This window comes from Pelophylax lessonae (assembly GCF_965119305.1).
Source record: "Pelophylax lessonae genome assembly, chromosome: 4".
NCBI lineage: Eukaryota > Metazoa > Chordata > Amphibia > Anura > Ranidae > Pelophylax > Pelophylax lessonae.
Genome location: NC_138771.1, coordinates 300,503,239 through 300,522,210, shown reverse-complemented (window position 1 = coordinate 300,522,210; position 18,972 = coordinate 300,503,239). Strand labels below are relative to the sequence as shown.

Below are 18,972 nucleotides of genomic sequence, written 5' to 3'. Positions count from 1 at the left end.
GCCATTATACAACCTCAAGTAGATGTGGAGGTCAAAAAGCATCCCAGCTGCCATATGGGGATTCATACATTCTAGAGAAACAGCACTGAATGAAGTAAGATGCAGCATGCATCACAGAGACAAAAACACAATAAAATCAGGCAGAATTACATACCAGATTGCTGCACAGCCATGGTGTCACCAGGGCCAGCGCTACCTATAGGCAAGGTAGGTGTCGGCCTACAGCACACATTAGTCGGGGGCAGCAGGGTGTGCTATGTTTAATTAATTGGTGTCTTTGCAGTTTAACTAATTCCTGAACCTTGCACCCTGTACAACGCACTGCTGAACCCTACACCCTGTACAACGCACTCCTGAACCCTACATCCTGTACAACGCACTCCTTAACCTTGCACCCTGTACAACGCATTCCTGAACCTTGAACTCTGTACAACGCACTTCTGAACCATGCACTCTGCACAAATAGCACTCCTGAACCTTACATTCTGTACAACGCATTCCTGAACCTTGCACCCTGCACAATGCATTCCTGAACCTTGCACCCTGTAAAATTCACTCCTGAACCTTACACCCTGTACGAAACGCACTCCTGAACCTTGCACCCCTCACTATACACTCTGCCCCCACCCCATAGTACTCTGCACTGCTCTACTCTACAGAAGCCTGAACCCCTTACTATACACCCTGCCCTCAACCCATAGTACCCTGCACCCCTCACTATAAACCCTGCTCCCAACCCATAGAACCCTGCACTCCTCACTATACACTCTGGTCCCAACCCATAAAACCCTGCACCATCACTATACACCCTAAGTTATTTTAATTTCAAGTTTTTGAGCAGTCATTAAAAAGGTGGGGTACACATTGGCAGGGCAAAGGGGATGGAGTCAGGGGCAGAGCCAAGGGGGGAGGGTGGCAAAATGAGGTTTCGCCTAGGGTGTCAAAAATCCTTGCACCAGCCCTGGGTATCACCTTGGGAATAGCCCTGCATTTAGTGGGGCATCAATCCCAATGCCAGCCATAACACAACCACATGAAGCCTATTTAAGGGTCCGCACGGGGGGGGGGTCTGCATCTTAGGAGCAACAGGTGGTCGGCCACAAGTTTAATGCAGCCAGGTAAGGGATGCTGCTTGGTCCTACGAGGTGAGGAGGAAAAGTGGTAGGCTGACATTAAGCTGTCAGGAAATATTGTTTTTTTTTTGTTTATAGCACTTAAAATAAAAACCAGAGGTGATCAGATACCACCAAAAGAAAGCTCTGTTTGTGGGGAAAAAAAGGACATACATTTTATTTGGGTGCATCATCGCACAACCGCACAATTGTCAGTTAAAATAACGCAGTGCCGTTTCACAAAAAATTAGCTGGTTATGAAGGGGGGTAAACCTTCTAGAGCTGAAGTGGTTAAAGACCATACATTTTACAGCTACAATTATACTGCAATTATTTATAACATGAAAACTGAAAGAATAGATCCTATCTAATTTAACAAACTATGTGCAAAAAGTACAACAGTCCAATTTAGCCCTTGAGACTTTTTCCTGAACTCAGGCCTGTGACTAAGCTTCTTTTACAGCGGTAATAAAGTCTTATTTTTTTTTTTCTTTTTTTTTTTTTTTTCTTTTTTTTTTTAAGTCTTATTTTTAACTTGTACCTAAAGGTAAGCCTATAATAAGGCTTACTTGTAGGTACAGTGAATATCCTAGCAGGTTTAGGAGATATTTACACTACATGCAGCCGGTAATATCACCGGCGCATGTGCTCCTAAGGGACAGCATATCCGTGTGATCCTTTCAGAGCTCTGTGCCACGCCAACGACCATCACGGCTCAGCCAACATAAAACAATTATCGCCCAACCTTTTACATTTTTCTTGCTGTACACATACAGAGGGTTCTTCCTGTAGAATCCTTGCATAGTAGAATCCCAGTCTCTGAACTTCAATAGCTAGAGGTATAACTTGAACTCGACCGCCACCTAGCTTTGGCAAAAGATCAATCCAGATTGTACAACTAGTGAAAACAGTTCTTAGGCAACAAATTTGGTCTTTTCACTTGCAGAAATGCAGATCTGGCACCATAACCATCTTTATATCAGCATCAATGACAGTAAGGCCTCGTTCACACCATGGTGTAGAGACATCAGTTTTGCACAGAAAAAAACTGACATGAAATCAACATTGGTGTGAACAGGGTACATAACTGACATGCACAAAAACCGATGTCAACACACATGAAAACTGATGTAAACTAATGGGAAATTGATGTTCAGTTTTCATGCACGTTTGGCGTGAATGAGCCCTAATGCTCCAGTCTTGACCCCTGCATCCAATTCTCTTGAGTATTACCTTGTCTTTACCAGCTCCAATTTTGCCGGCAACTATTATACTTCTCCCAATAAATGGAAGACTCCTTGTTGTGATAAAGGATTGAGTACCCTTAGATACTCCCTCATATTGTTGTTGAACCACAGTTGTCTTTCACTCTCTATCTCCTCCTTAACATCTTTAGGGTCCTATAATTACGCTCATCCACATTCTAATCCATTGCAACCTTGACAAGTTTGATAGCTCTATTACATTTTCCATGCCTGGGAACACACAAGGCTCATTTGAGGTGCTGTGGGTCCGACTGTGCAGGGGCACTTCAGCAAGGGTGTAAAGCCATGAGGCCTTAAGTTGTCGTTCCTTATATATTTTTTTAAGATCCATTATTAAATCCAATGTTAATCTTTTTTTTTTTGGTTGCCTTTGTTGTTGTTTATTGTTAAAACTTCAAAAATAAAATCTGAATTAAAAAAAAAAAAGAAAAGACCATGGGCACAAGTAAGAGTCTGCATAGCAGCTTTACACTGGGCAGATAAAGGGGTCTCCTCTGAAGTCCCTTGCAGCTTCTCTTCTACCATCTCCCCCTAGGAGTATCCAGGGAAGGATAATGCCTCTGTCTCCCCCCTTTAACACCTACAGCAGGGCATGGAACCCACTACAGACCCCCTCCGGTTCTGTTTTTGGTGATTCTAGGTCTGATTGCCACTACCAACCGCAGAAGCCTCACCCCCCAGCAGAGATGTGGTTTTGGCTGAGCTGGCAAGGTCAGGGTTTTCTCAGCTCCTCAGTCAAGGCTCCTCTGCTGTGGCTGTAGGAGTAGCCGACTGTAATGAATTCAGTCTCAGTACCAGCAGGTACAGATAAGGTCACTTGAACCATGGGTATTTTACAGATAGGTCGGTTAATTTGTGTATAGATATAAAAAAAACATAAATACCTTTTTTTCCCCCCCTTTTTTTTTTATAAGTGATCACATTCCCTCAGTTCTCAGTTGCATAAGAGCTGGAGGAAGAGAAACAACAGTACACTGATTTTCTAAGTGTAAGGCTGTGTAGGAGGGGTGTGTCAGGACAAGATTAATCATTGGAGGAGAGCAGGCCAAGTTCGCAGCACAGTTAGAGAACTGACCAGGGTGTGTTCCCCTGCCTAGTGTGGTAAGTTTTTAATAGGAAAGCAGAGGGACTGGCAGGAACACCAGGAATTTCACACAAAGAAAGCAATACAAAGAGATCAGAATACTTTTTCATACAAGTACATGGTACAGCAGGCACATATCAGGAATATGACATGTTGGGTTTACATGCTCTTTAAATAGCTTTGCTTCACACACTTCCAGTCCCATCTGTCTGGATACCTTGTGAGAACCATTGTTCTTAATTTTTATGGATAGTCTACTGACAGGAATGGTGCCAGCTGATTAGAGTAAAGCCAAAGTGGTACCAATATTAAAAAAGGGCCCAGATATATCCCAGGGAACTATAGGCCGGGTAGCCTATTATTAGCAGTCTGCAAGATTTTGAAGGGGATGATAAGGGACTAATATACAAGACTTTAGTAATTAAAACGGTATTATTAGTAGTAATCAGCATGGATTTATGAAAAATCTTTCTTGCCAGACCAATCTATTAACCTCCTATGAAGAAGTAAGTTGCCATCTAGATAAAGGAAGGCCTGTGGATGTGGTGTATCTGGACTTTGCAAAGGCATTTGACACAGTTCCCCACAAACGCTTACTGTACAAACTAAGGTACGTAGGTATGGGCCATAGGGTGAGTACCTGTATTGAAAACTGGCTCCAGGATTGAGTCCAGAGGGTGGTGATAAATGGGGAGTACTTGGATTGGTCGGGTGTGGAAAGTGGGGTCCCCCAAGGATCTGTCTTTGGACCAATCCTGTTTAAGTTATTCATAAGCGACCTAGAGGATGGGATAACCAGCACAATCTTGGTATTTGTGGACAATACTAAGCTAAGCAGGCCAATATCTTCTATGCAGGATGTGGTAATGCTACAAGCAGACCTGAACAAAATAATGGGGTGGGCAACTACATGGCAGATGAGGTTTAATGTTGAAAAATGTAAGGTAATGCACTTGGGTTTCAGAAATACGAACGCAAGTTACTCGCTAGGCGGTGAACCTCTGGGTGAATCTAAGTTAGAAAAGGACCTGGGGGTCCTAGTAGACAACAGCCTTAGCAATGGCATGCAATGCCAAGCTTCTGCAAGCAAAGCCAACAGAATACTGGCATGTATAAAAAAGGGGATTCACTCCAGAGATAAAGAGATTATTCTCCTACTCTACAAGACTCTGGTCTGACCACATCTTGAATATGCCATCCAGTTCTGGGCTTCCGTCCTCAGAAAGGATGTGCTGTAACTGGAGAGAGTCTAGAGAAGGGCAACAAAGATAATTAGGGGAATGGAGGACATTAGCTATGAGGAAAGACTACAAGCGTTGAACTTATTCTCTGTGGAGAAGAAACGTTTGAGAGGGAATATGATATAAATGTACAAATACCGTACTGGTGACCTTAGCACAGGGAACAAACTTTTCAGAGAAAGGGAATGCAATAAGACTCGGGCCACTCACTAAAACTAGGAGAAAAGCGGTTTAACCATAAATTGCGTAAGGGGTTCTTTAAGGTAAGGAGGTAAGGATGTGGAATTCTCTTCCACAAGCAGTGCTATCAGCAGGGAGCATCGATAGTTTAAAAAAAAAATTAGATGGGCACCTTAAAGACCACAACATACAGGGGTATACAATGTACGGTTAACAGCAAACACACACATCATAGGTTGAACTGGATGGACTGGTGTCTTTTTTTCAACCTCACTAACTATGTACCAAAGTATATGTGGCTTAAAAATAACATGCATTGTTTTACCTTCATCTTTCGTGATAGTAGGCACCTTATAGATGGTGCTATACCATATGCCACAAATTGTCAACACAAGTAGAAGCAGCAGTATGTGATTAACTGCAAAATCATAAAAATATTTTGGTTACATAAGCAGAGAAAATCACAGTTTGTCTGAATCATATACAGTATTTACATGGGGTAACAACAATTAGCTACTTACGTTTCCTTAGAATAGCCATAAAGTTGAATGTTGTAGAAGCACCTACAAAACATAAAGCACATTTAAAAGCATTCAATAGTATTAAAAACTGCTATTCATTCTCTTATATAATAATAATAAAAAATAAAAAAATGTAGGATTCAGTAGAATCAGGTAGCCCAGATTACTTAAGGTGTCCATAGACACCAAATACAGCTGCCTTGCTATCTATCTGGTTTTGGATGACCAGTAAGCAGACAGTTTAGGTTTTCAGGGCTGACTGCTATTGTTAATACAAGAATAGACTGTTATAGTCTACTAGGTGCATAACACACGCAGATACCAGCAGGCACATCTATGCTAGTGTAGCACCCTCTAGGTAGGTGCAGCAAACGTAAGGTAAGGTAAGGTAAAAGCATAGTTTGGCTCACTGTAGGTAGGTCTAGGTCAGCTCCATGTGCTCTGCTGCTGCCAGTCTGCCTGATAGCACCCTCTGTATCCAGGTAACTTGAGAAGTTTCTGGATGATAGATGTGGAGCTATGCAGAGGGCAGCATGAATATTGATGCAGCCTTGGCCTGACCCTGGCTCTGATGGCAGGCTGGGAGACTGCATATGTAGCACTGCCCCCCGCAGGGACTGCTGGATATTGACTCTGCGGGCTCCCCTAGTTGAGACAGAAAAATATGACCGCACTCCGATGTAGATCAAAATTGGAGTATGTTTATTCCACGTCAAACAATAGACAAAGTTTAAAACATCACACTGTGAGTGCAGGACAGAAAAGGTAGACGCGTTTCACGATTAGAGATGTCGCTTACTCATTACCAAGTCCATGTTTTAAACTTTGCCTATTGTTTGACGTGGAATAAACATACTCCAATTTTGATCTACATCGGAGTGCGGTCATCTTTTTCTGTCTCATACGGCTTTGGGCTCCCCTAGTTACCAGCACACTGTTATAATAAGATAAAGTTCCTCAATCCCTACTTGCTGCTGTTGGCTCTTCACAGAAATAAACAGTCTAGGGGTGTTGGTTTTTTGTTGTTTATTTTGTAATTGGGATAGGAAAAGGGATTAGTGGGATTCTCCAACTGAGCTATTCACATAGATGAGGGCTTCTATCTTCAAAACTTCTTTAGTACTTAGGAACAGCTAGACTGCCACAAGTGTAGATGGGGTTAAGTCTCTTTCTCTCTTTACTCTCTGACAAGACGATTTGGCGAACAATATCTTATCTTCAGGATACTCTCTCTCTCTCTAGCATCCCCTTTCAGCTGACATCTGTCCACTGACTATCCTAGGAGCATGGGTGGCCCCCCTCAGGTCAGGCCCGTTGACACAAGTTTTTGTACTCGCTGCACTGCAGAGACAGATCCTCCAGTGACTCCCCTCTCAGTCAGCTTCCCTGGACCTCTAGGTTCAGCTCCTCACTGTTGCTCTCCATGCCCTCAGGATGACTCCCCTGAGGCCGCATGGCACCTCTACAGAGGAGAAGGCAGCCGCCCCCTCCCTCCCGAACTCCGCTCCCCAATGAAAGACCTCAAGCACATGTGCTCCCGGCTTTTATAAAGTATCCCAACATGTACCGAGGCAACTTTCCCTCTGCCAATCATCAGGACTGTATCAAAAGCCTGTGCACCCATTCGTCAGGTTTCCTCTCACGGTCCAACATGCTTCCCTATTGGACCAGTGTGAAACATAGTATAGACAAAATGAGTTGCACTCTGAGAACAATGAGCAGACTTCACTAACCGATCCTACTCTCTGGTAGGCAGAGAACAATATAGAATTACCTGCAGCTCTTCTGGTAAGCAGACAGAGCACAAACTATATTCTCTTACTAGCACCTACCTAGTAAGGGGGCAGTCCACACACTTCTCCCTGACCCTCTCCCCACCCCCTTCCATGACTCACCCCTCCTCATGAGATGCTGGAGATCGTGTGAGAAAATTCCGCCCTGCTCTATCATATAGGAGGAGCAAGGGAGGAGACTCGCTCTCACACTGATCTCTGGCTCTTCTGCCAGTGTCACTGAAGCCTCGGTGCAGACTCAGTGGAGATGCCGCGGCTGTGCGGGACACCGCTGTGTTAGGCAGACGGCGACAGACACCCTTACTGAGTCTGCACTCGGTGCGGATCGCACCTCACTTGTTACAGGTGGCGGCGGCGCCCCCTGTCAGCAGTGCGCTCTAGGCCGGCGCCTACCTCGCCTATAGGTAGCGCCGGCCCTGGGTGCTACACATATATTCTGGGAGCACACAGAGCTGAGGGTCTTTTCCCAGAGTGGATTAGTTCAGCCTGGGAGGGCATGCTGCCCTCCTAGGCAGATGCTGCTGTTGGCAAGGCCTCAGGTTCGGCAACCTGACAGGAGGAATGCTGAGACCCAGGTGTGAAGGAGAAGCTGACTGAGAAGACCTGTCTGTCAAAGAGCTGTGTGGCATTACTGGAAGGTGTCGTTTGGAAGATTAGAAGGAGGTTAACATCTGTCCTTGTGAGTACAGACATTCAGAGATCTTGGGGACCTTGTGTTCTAGCTACCCCTCTTGTGCCTTATAGTTGGTTGTGGGTCTGTTAAAGGGGACACCGGCTGGTGTCCTGAAGAGCTTTGTCTAGATAATCTCCTACTTGAAGGGACTCTGCTCTTGTAGCTCTAAATACTACTTAAGCAAAAGTCTACTGTTTTTTTTACAAGCCCTTCATTATAGCTTGCTCAGAAAGGAATACCAAGTCCTCAAGTTGCTCATAGTTCTTATCTTTGGAGTATCCCACCACTTCCCTTAACCCTATCCAAGTTCTCCAAAAATAAAAAAAACACAAAAACAACATCCTCTAGACTGGTCCTTGAAGAAAGAGTCAATGAGCCTGTTGTGTGCCTGACTGCGAAGCAGAAGTTTTGGAAGACCTGGACAGTAATTCTGCGGCTCCTATGGAAGTAGCGCTACACCAGTTTGAAATGTATTGGGACTACAGAACACTTCCCCTATCCCATATGTGTCAAACACAAGACCCGCGGGCCGAATCAGGCCCTCCAGGCCATTTTATGTGGCCCTCGCACCCCTCCTGCAGCTGCAGGAGAGTTCTAGCCCTCCTTTGGTCCTCCTCTAGACCCTGCACTTTCTGCTTCCCAGCAATGCCCCAACTTCTTCCCAGAAGCTGTGCAAAGTAAGAGGGGTGTACTATGATGTAAGGGAGGGTGGGGAGCTTTTGACTTCTCATGGTGGGGGGTCTTTTGACATCTGATGTAGGAGGGGGTGGGGTGCTCTGGACATCTAGTCTTACAGATTAAACCGGCCCTTTAGAGGGCAATCATAATGATGATGCGGCCCGCGAAGAAATTGAGTTTGACACCCCTGCCCTATCCCAATCTCCAGTAAAGAGGAAGTAATCCCTCCTCTGCAACTTGTACCTATAGGTAAGCCTATGATAAGACTTACCTATAGGTACTGTAAATATCTCCTAAACATGTACCGTTTTAGGAGATATTTACTTTGCATGCAGCCAGTGACATCACTGGCGCATGTGCTCTGAAGGAACGGCCGCTTGTGCTGTTCCTTCAGAGCCCCCCACGACCATCGGCTCCCGCGCGCATGCACGGGAGTGACGTCATTGCGGCTAGAGCCAATCAGATGGCCGGATGCCGCAAACCCGGAAGAAGGGTGACCGAACATGTCACCCATGGGACAGGTGAGCTACGGCACTGCGAGGCTTCGTTCTAAGGTAAGTATTTCATAATGAGCTAGTATGCAATGCATACTAGCGCATTATGTGTTTGTCTTTCAGGTGTTCATTTTTTTTTTTTAAATATTTCTGAGGTTTACAACCTCTTTAATGCAGGGAAGGTGTTCTGTAGTCTGCTGGGCAGGACCCATAATCGATAATGCTGATACATAATCGATAATGCTGATACATGCAGCACAGACAGAGTGCTCAGGAAGTTACACGCTTACTTGATTTCTGGCATAATCCACAGATGTTTTTTGCACTTATCGAACACATATAACAAAATGCTTTAAATTGTATATTTAACACACCAAGAGGGAGCAAATAAAAAATTATTGTTAGGGTTTATACACCCTCTAATATACAAAACGAAACAGGGCCTGTCTTGTGACAGCTGTGCATAATTTTTAAATCTAGCTGCAAATATCTACTTGTAAGTCCACATCTGTTCTCATTTATGCGTGCAGAAGCACCTGCACTCACAGGGCACAGTGATACCCAATGCGTTTTATCTTTTTGTACTCAGCTTAGACAACTAGATTCATTGCAAAGGTGCAAAGCCTATTTGTTGTAAAAAAATTGAGATTTTCAAATGAGGTATTATCTTATTATCTGCTAGGAAGTAGGCAGACACAGGACAGTTTTCATAGACATAGATGTTGTATGTAACAAAGTGGGTTTGGCATGGTATTTTGTCCTTACCCTGGCTAACCCATATACAGCTTTATTCCTGTCTGTGACCTTGCTGAGGATAGCTTACCTGTCTGTCCTTGTGACAGCAAGATAAGAAATGGGTATAACAGATGTCAATGGGACAGGACTTTTTAGTCCTGATAGAGTTTCTAGCTCTTCTCTACTCAGTCCAAAACAAAATATCATGGTCCCATATTAACTCCAGGATAAGCAAATGTTTTCTAAATACAAGAGCCAATAGAATTGATTTACTAAAGGCAAAAAGACTGTGCACTTTGCAAAGTGCACGCCGCCGGGGGCTCGCTCCCGCTGTATTCAGTCACAGCAGGAGTCGGGCCAGGGGAGGAGCAGCGGCAATCGCCGCTGCTCTTCCCCGATCGTCGGGGATCTAGTGTGGAGATCCGCCTGCTGGTGTAAACAAAGCGGGCGGATCTCCTAAGTGACAGGCAGGGTCAGATTGCAGGGTTCAGCATAGCTGAACCCTGGATCTGTCCTTGTGTCACACAGTCACCTCCCCCCACACACGTCAGTAAGCACCAGGCATACATTAACCCCTCCCTCTCCAATAAAATTAACACCTTCCCTGCCAGTGTCATTTTTACAGTAACAGTGCATATATATAGCACTGATTACTGCAGTAATGTCACTGGTACCCCCAAAAGTGTCAAAAATGTCAGTCAAGGGTCCGATCTGTCTGCCGCAATGTCGCAGTCCCGCAAAAAAAATCGCAGATCGCCGCCATTACTCATTAAAAAAAAAAACTCCAAAAATGACAGAAATCTTTCCCTTAGTTAGTAAACGCAATAACTTTTGCGCAAACCAATCAAAATACGCTTATTGTGAATTTTTTTACCAAACATAGGTAGCAGAAAACAAATTGGCCAAAAATGTAAAAAAATTTTGATTTTTACATTTTTTGGGGGGGAATTTCATATAAAAAAATGTGAAAAATATTGTTGTTTTTTCTAAATTTACGCTCTTTTTTTGTTTATAGCGCAAAAAGTAAAAATCGCACAGGTGATCAAATACCACCAAAAGAAAGCTCGGTTTGTGGGAAAAAAATGAGGTAAATTTAGTTTGGTTATGGCGTCGCACGACCGCGCAATTGTCAGTTAAATTCGCACAGCGCCGAATCGCAAAAAGTGGCCCAGACGTAAGACAGCAAAATCCTCTAGTGGTAAAGTGGTTAAGCTCTGGAGCAACTGCACTTGCAGAGGGCAACTGCACTTTGCAAAGTACACAGTCTCTTTGCCTTTAGTAAATCAACCCCAATGTATTTTTCCTTTTTAGTGTTCTTTGTTTATTTCCTCCAAATCTGTGCAGTAATCCAGTGTAAATATTGGCCTCTGTGCAGGAGCTTCCTGTAATAAAGACCTTTCGCTGCTGCTCTCTTCCCTTGTGCAGGGTGACTGGTCTTGTATCCGCCCCTTCTGTAGCTTTCTACAGGTAACCTGTAGTGGGTGGGTCTGCTGGGCCCGCGCCCACAGCTCTGTTCTCTGCACAGGCCATGTACAGCACAATGATGATTTAACTCAATGATAGATGCTATTTTAACAAGCAATATCTGGGTTTGCAAATTAATTTGATGCACACATTGCAGATTTATATTGTTCCTGAAAGTTTTTGTGCCTATAGTTGAGCTTTAAAATAAAGCCTATTACTTGCATTATACTACAGATGCCAACATAATACATTTTTAGTCAATTAATGTTCTAGTGTGCATGGTGATCTATACCTGGATTAAAGGATTTCAGGCAGAGGTGTAGACATAGCAAGTGTATTTAAATGATAATTAATAATTTAAACATTGATCATAGTTACACATACTACTCTGCAAGTGCTTATATACCAAAAGGACAGATAACTGCCTGGAGATAATGAAAGACACATCTCAGTCTCATCTGGAATTCTAATTTTATATATGGTTGTTATGTTGAATGTATCTATTCGATAAGATTTTACCCCCTTCCTGACCAGGGGTTTTTTTGCGATTTTTTACTGCGTGACTTTAACGGACAATTGCGTGGTCGTGCGACGCTGTACCTAAACGAATTTCATGTACTTTTTTTTCCACAAACAGAGCTTTCTTTTGGTGGTATTTGATCACCTGTGCGATTTTTTTGATCATGCGCTATAAACAAAAAAAGAGCGTAATTTTTGCAAAAATAGCAATATTTTTCACTTTTTTTATATGAAATTCCCCCCAAAAAAATGTAAAAATCAAAATTTTTTAACATTTTCGGCCAAATTGTTTTATGCTACATATGTTTGGTAAAAAAAATCTCAAAAAGCATATTTTGATTGGTTTGCGCAAAAGTTATCGCGTTTACTAACAAAGGGAAAGATTTTTGTCATTTTTGGTGTTTTTTTTTTTAACGAGTAATGGTGGCGATCTGCGATTTTTTTTGCGGTACTGCGACATTGCGGCAAACAGATCGGACCCTTGACTGACATTTTTGACACTTTTGGGGTTACCAGTGACATTACTACAGTAATCAGTGCTAAATATATGCACTGTTACTGCAAAAATGACACTGGCAGGGAAGGGGTTTACTGTATTGGACAGGGAGGGGTTAAGTGTGTCCTAGGGGCGTGATTCTAACTGTATTGGGACATGGCTATTGGTGTAAAAACAAAGATCAACGGTTCTACATAGTAGAACCGTCTGATCTCCATTTTTACACAGGGGAGAATGACAGGCGGCTTGTTTACATTAGCCGCTCTGCCTTTCTCCCGCTGTACCGACAATCGGCGAGTGACCGGCGGACATCGGGTCCACCGGTCACACGCCCGCTCTCCTCCCTGAACGAGCCTCAGCGGGCGCGCGCCTCAGCGGGGGCGCGCTCGCCCGCTATTGGCTCCAATGCCAGTGACAGGCGAGTGACGTAGATCTACGTCACTCTGCCTGGCCGGGGCTGACTGCCGCAGTAAATATACTGTGCGCAGTCGGCAACCGGTTAAAGGTGGTGGCATTTTAACTCTGCACGCTTCAACTTGGATCTGAACACTCCATGGTTGGACTTATACCATATCACTTTTGGACTATTATTTTTGCTTAAATATCACTAGTTTGGTGTTTGTTCGCATCACGATTTTTTTCACAATCACTTTTTGATTTCAAGTGTAGTGCAACTTATTTTTTGCATATGGTTTTAAGTGTACAGTAAACCCCCGCTCCATCGCGGTTCAGTTTTTGCGGTCCCGGTATATTGCGTTTTTTTTTGTAATGTTATTTTACTATATAAATCATTAAAAATGAAATATTTTTGTGTTTTCCATCGCTCTTGCTATGTCTCTCAGTATCTTTTATGTGTTTAAATAAGTTTCTATTGTTTTAAAAGTGTGTTTAAAGACCTTAAAATGCTTTTACACATACAGTGACAGTAAAAAAAAACATGCCTACAATGCATTTTAATAGGGTTTTTCTATTTTGTGGATTTTCACTTTTCGCGGCTGGGTCCGGAACGTAACCCCCGCAATGGAGGGGGGTTTACTGTATATCTCACTGTTAAGTTGCAGCTTATTTTAGTTTTCTATTTAGCACAGTTATTTGTGTGAATTATTGTATCTATTCAATGCCTTTACAGCTGGTTAAAACAAAACGGTGTCTGTCTTCATTTCAGGCTTCGATGCAACAAAATGTGATTCTTTTAAAGGGGAGTGATTATTTTCTATACCCACTGTATTTTTATTGTGGTTTGAATTTTCACTTACGATTTGTGACACAGCGCAGACAATCTGATTTTGAAAAAAAAAGTGGTACGCAAAGAGCAGCACCCAATCACAAATCACCTTGAGGTAGTTGGATTATATATAGGTTCTGGTAGCTAAGTACTTTTCACTTAGGAGTTAACTTCTATGTAGTAAGCGTAATAAAAAAAAAAACAGAACTATGACTATGCTTTTCATTTTTTTCTTTAGTACTGCTAAATGAAACACGTTGCACGTTTAAACAAGTGACGTGGTAAATATAAGAACTCGAGTGCTGAAAAGGTTAAGGCAGCTAGCAGACGATGACAAAACGTGATTGTTATTTCCTGTGCCCGGAGACAAAAAAACTTCAATCTAAGTTTAATTTCATGCGATGGAGGCCGTTTAGGAACTAACAATATAAAAAGTCTTCCTGAAACGGTCCTTTTGTTCTGAGTAAGCTATGTGGCTATTTTGCACAAAAACTATAGTTTCTTTATGACTTTTCTTTTACTATTGCACACTTATATTAAAAATACGCCATGTAAGCAATAACTTGCAGTCTGTTATAGTTACATTCAGTAAGAAAACATTGGGCAATTAACCAGGTAAGTTTTACATACCAAGGCGAGAGTGCTTCAGGCCGAGTTCTCACCAGACATTTCAGGGGAGTGGGCTAAAAAAAAAACAAAAAAAAAAAAATCCACATTAGTTTGTAATTATTATCAGTAATCCAAGCTGGGAGTTATCTTCATCTGTAAATGTAGGTGTACCAGGATAATATAGGCATTGACTGCAACCCAGGGCTTTTCCTTTGTCCCATCCAGTGTGATAAACTCCTCTGTAAAATGAAATGCTACATTTGCTCACAGAGACAGAAAGGAATGAGTTCCAGATGGGAGTCTTTCCAACATCTGTAAATCTCTCTAGTGTTCTGCACAGACTGGAAATTAGAACTCTGCAGCTAGAAAGCCAAACAGGCTGTACTGTATACACAAATACAGGGACAACAGCAGACCAAGGCTGTACACATAGACATTTTATTTAATCATAAGGACATCATTTTTTTTATCTTAGTAGTATAGAATGCTTCCTACAGTATCTTACAAAAGTGAGCAAACCCCCACATTTTTGTAAATATTTTATTACATCTTTCCATGTGACAACACTGAAGAAATGACACTTTGCTACAATGTAAAGTAGTGAGTGTATAGCTTGTATAACAGTGTAAATGTGTGGTCCCCTCAAAATAACTCAAAACACAGCCAGTGAATATGTCCAAATTTGGCTCAAAGTGTCAATATTTTGTGTAGCCACCATTATTTTCCAGCACTGCCTTAACCCTCTTGGGCATGGAGTTCACCAGAGCTTCACAGGTTGCCACTGGAGTCCTCTTCCACTCCTCCATGAGGACATCACAGAGCTGGTAGATGTTAGAGACCTTGCGCTCCTCCACCTTCCGTTTGAGGATGCCCCACAGATGCTCAATAGGGTTTAGGTCTGGAGACATGCTTGGCCGATCCATCACCTTTACCCTCAGCTTCTTTAGCAAGACAGTGGTCATCTTGGAGGTTTGTTTGGGGTCGTTATCATGTTGGAATACTGCCCTGCAGCCCACTCTCTGAAGGGAGGGGATCATGCTTTGCTTCAATATGTCACAGTACATGTTGGCATTCATGGTTCCCTCAATAAACTGTAGCTCCCCAGCACTCATGCAGCCCCAGACCATGACACTCATATCAGCATGCTTGACTGTAGGCAAAACACACTTATCTTTGTACTCCTCACCTGGTTGCCACCACACATGCTTGACACCATCTAAACCAAATAAGTTTATCTTGGTCTCATTAGACCACAGGACATGGTTCCAGTAATGCATGTTCTTAGTCAGCTTGTCTTGAGCAAACTGTTTGAGGGCTTTCTTGTGCATCATCTTTAGAAGAGGCTTCCTTTTGGCACAACAGCCATGCAGACCAATTTGATGCAGTGTGCGGCGTATGGTCTGAGCACTGACAGGCTGAACCCCCCCACCCTTTCAACCTCTGCAGCAATGCTGGCCGCACTCATACGTCTATTTCTTAAAGACAACCTCTGGATATGACGCTGAGCACGTGCACTGAACTTCTTTGGTCGACCATGGCAAGGCCTGTTCTGAGTGGAACCCATCCTGTTAAACCGCTGTATGCTTTTGGCCACAATGCTGCAGCTCAGTTTCAGGGTCTTGGCAATCTTCTTATAGCCTAGGCCATCTTTATGTAGAGCAACAATTCTTTTTTTTAGATCCTCAGAGAGTTCTTTGCCATGAGGTGCCATGTTGAACTTCCAGTGACCAGTATGAGTGAGAGCGATAACACCAAATTTAACACACCTGCTCTTCACTCACACCTGAGACCTTGTAACACTAACGAGTCACATGACACCAGGGAGGGAAAATGACTAATTGGGCCCAATTTGGACATTGTCACTTAGGGGTGTACTCACTTTTGTTGCCAGCGATTTAGACATTAATGGCTGTGTTTTGAGTTATTTTGAGGGGACAGCAAATTTACACTGTTATACAAGCTGCACACTCACTACTTTACATTGTAGCAAAGTGTAATTTCTTCAGTGTTGTCACATGAAAAGATATAATAAAATATTTACAAAATTGTGAGGGGTGTACTCACTTTTTTGAGATACTGTATATTCTCCTGGAAAGGTAAATACAAACAGGAAAAGGGGGAAGCAGCAGTATGAGCATAGCTCCCAACAGTCCCTGATTTAAAGGGACTGTCCCTAATTCGGACTATCCGTGATTTGGAACAAAGTCCCTCTGTCCCTCTTTTCTCCTCATTTTTCCCTCATTTTGGTCTGATCTACAAACCCGATTCCAAAAAAGTTGGGACACTGTACAAATTGTGAATAAAAACAGAAAGCAATGTGGAAATTTCAAATTTCAATATTTTATTCAGAATACAGCATAGATGACATATCAAATGTTTAAACTGAGAAAATGTATCATTTTAAGGGAAAATACGTTGATTTTAAATTTCATGGCATCAACACATCTCAAAAAAGTTGGGACAAGGCCATGTTTACCACTGTGTAGCATCCCTTCTTCTTTTTATAACAGTCTGCAAACGTCTGGGGACGGAGGAGACAAGTTGCTCAAGTTTAGGAATAGGAATGTTGTCCCATTCTTGTCTAATACAGGCTTCTAGTTTCTCAACTGTCTTAGGTCTTCTTTGTCGCATCTTCCTCTTTATGATGCGCCAAATGTTTTCTATGGGTGAAAGATCTGGACTGCAGGCTGGCCATTTCAGTACCCGGATCCTTCTTCTAAGCAGCCATGATGTTGTAATTGATGCAGTATGTGGTCTGGCATTGTCATGTTGGAAAATGCAAGGTCTTCCCTTATGGGAGCATATGTTGTTCTAGAACTTGGATATACCTTTCAGCATTGATGGTGCCTTTTTCAGATGTGTAAGCTGCTCATGCCACACGCACTCATGCAACCCCATACCATCAGAGATGCAGGCTTCTGAACTGAGCACTGATAACAACTTGGGTTGTCCTTGTCCTCTTTAGTCCGGATGATGTGGTGTCCCAGTTTTGATTCGTCTGACCACAGAACAGTTTTCCACTTTGCCACAGTCCATTTTAAATGAGCCTTGGCCCAGAGAAAACGCCTGAGCTTCTGGATCATGTTTAGATATGGCTTCTTTTTTGGCCTATAGAGTTTTAGCCGGCAACGGCGAATGGCACGGTGGATTGTGTTCACCCACAATGTTTTCTGGAAGTATTCCTGAGCCCATGTTGGGATTTCCATTACAGTAGCATTCCTGTATGTGATGTAGTGCCGTCTAAGGCCCCGAAGATCACGGGCATCCAGTATGGTTTTCCGGCCTTGGCCCTTACGCACAGAGATTGTTCCAGATTCTCTGAATCTTTGGAGGATATTATGCACTGTAGATGATGATAACTTCAAACTCTTTTTTTTTCTCTGAGAAACTCCTTTTTTGATATTGCTCCACTATTTTTCGCCGCAATAGGGGGAATTGGTGATCCTCTGCCCATCTTGACTTCTGAGAGAAACTGCCACTCTGAGAGGCTCTTTTCATACCCAATCATGTTGCCAATTGACCTAATAGGTTGCAAATTGGTCCTCCAGCTGTTCCTTATATGTACATTTAAATTTCCGGCCTCTTATTGCTACCTGTCCCAACTTTTTTGGAATGTGTAGCTCTCATTAAATCCAAAATGATGCCAATATTTGGCATGACATTTCAAAATGTCTCACTTTCAACATTTGATATGTTATCTATATTATATTGTGAATAAAATATAAGTTTATGAGATTTGCAAATTAGTCCATTCCTTTTTTACTCACAATTTGTACAGTGTCCCAACTTTTTTGGAATTGGGTTTGTATAAAGCTTTATATAAAATGCACTATTTATCTTTCAAAATGTGTTTCCCAGTGCTAAACCTTTCATCCAATTTCTAAATTGCTGCATCTGTAAATTTTAAAAGCCAATATAAAGGAATAGTAGTGGTTAAAAAAAAAGCACTTGTGGGTTTGACTAATACTTTTTTTTATAATTCTCCTTTAAGGGGGAGTGACATGGGGCTTTGTCCTATGCCTACATAGTTTTGCTAATAGGTGTCCCTCTTTCCCATCTCATACCTCTTGGGAGGTATGGTATGAGAACTCAGGTGTTATAGCACTACATTGCTGTCAGCCTATGACAGTATGACTGGAAGCTTGCTGACAGGAAGAGTGAGAAGCTTGATGACTATATCAGTAAGTTGTTGATCCCTCCAAAGCCCCGCTTAACAAAGGTGCCTGCCGTTCCATCTAAACAGCGAATTGTTGACTAATCCTCTGCTAAGTCAGATCAGAAAGGCAACAGATATCATATATGTGACATCCGCATCCATTACGTTTTTCTTTACTCCTTGCCTTGGAGGAAAAATGTACCCGCGTAATCCTTATGGGTGTAAAAACGGATGGTGCATTTGCCTATGTCTACCCACATCTGGTCAGGTCCATGAAACCAGACCAAAACTTTTTACTTTTGGTCTGAAGGGATAGACATCTGCTTACATCTGGTAGCCTATAGAAAAACATTGCAATCTATTTTTGATTCATCTATACATGGTTCCTTCAAAGGTCCGATAGACCTGAATGGATGGACATCCGCTTACATCCATCAACCTATAGTAATATTTTGCAGTCTGTTTATGATCCACCTAATCATGGGTCCATCAAGGGTCTAATGAACATGAATGAATGGACATCTGTTTACATCCAGCAGCTTGAAGCTTCTAGTAATATACTGCAGTCTGTTTATGATCCATCTAATCCTTGGTCCATCAAGTGTCTTATGAACATGAATGGATGGACATCTGCTTACATCCATCAGCCTATAGTAATATATTGCAGTCTGTTTTTGATCCATCTAATCATGGGTCCATCAAGGGTTTAATGAACATGAATGAATGG

General features: G+C 42.6%; 1 protein-coding gene across 1 annotated transcript in view; it reads right to left on the bottom strand.

Moving 5' to 3' along the window:
- Window positions 1-14,394, bottom strand: part of GLT8D2 (glycosyltransferase 8 domain containing 2) — a 56,694-nt gene extending 42,300 nt beyond the window's left edge. The window contains exons 1-4 of the mRNA XM_082256498.1: window positions 14,261-14,394; window positions 14,111-14,163; window positions 5,404-5,445; window positions 5,208-5,300 (exon numbers count right to left, since the gene is read on the bottom strand). Of these exons, the coding sequence (XP_082112624.1) occupies window positions 5,208-5,300; window positions 5,404-5,422 (112 nt within the window). The 5' untranslated portion in view covers window positions 5,423-5,445; window positions 14,111-14,163; window positions 14,261-14,394. The remainder of the gene's footprint in view (window positions 1-5,207; window positions 5,301-5,403; window positions 5,446-14,110; window positions 14,164-14,260) is intronic.
- Between the last annotated feature and the right edge of the window lie 4,578 nt (window positions 14,395-18,972).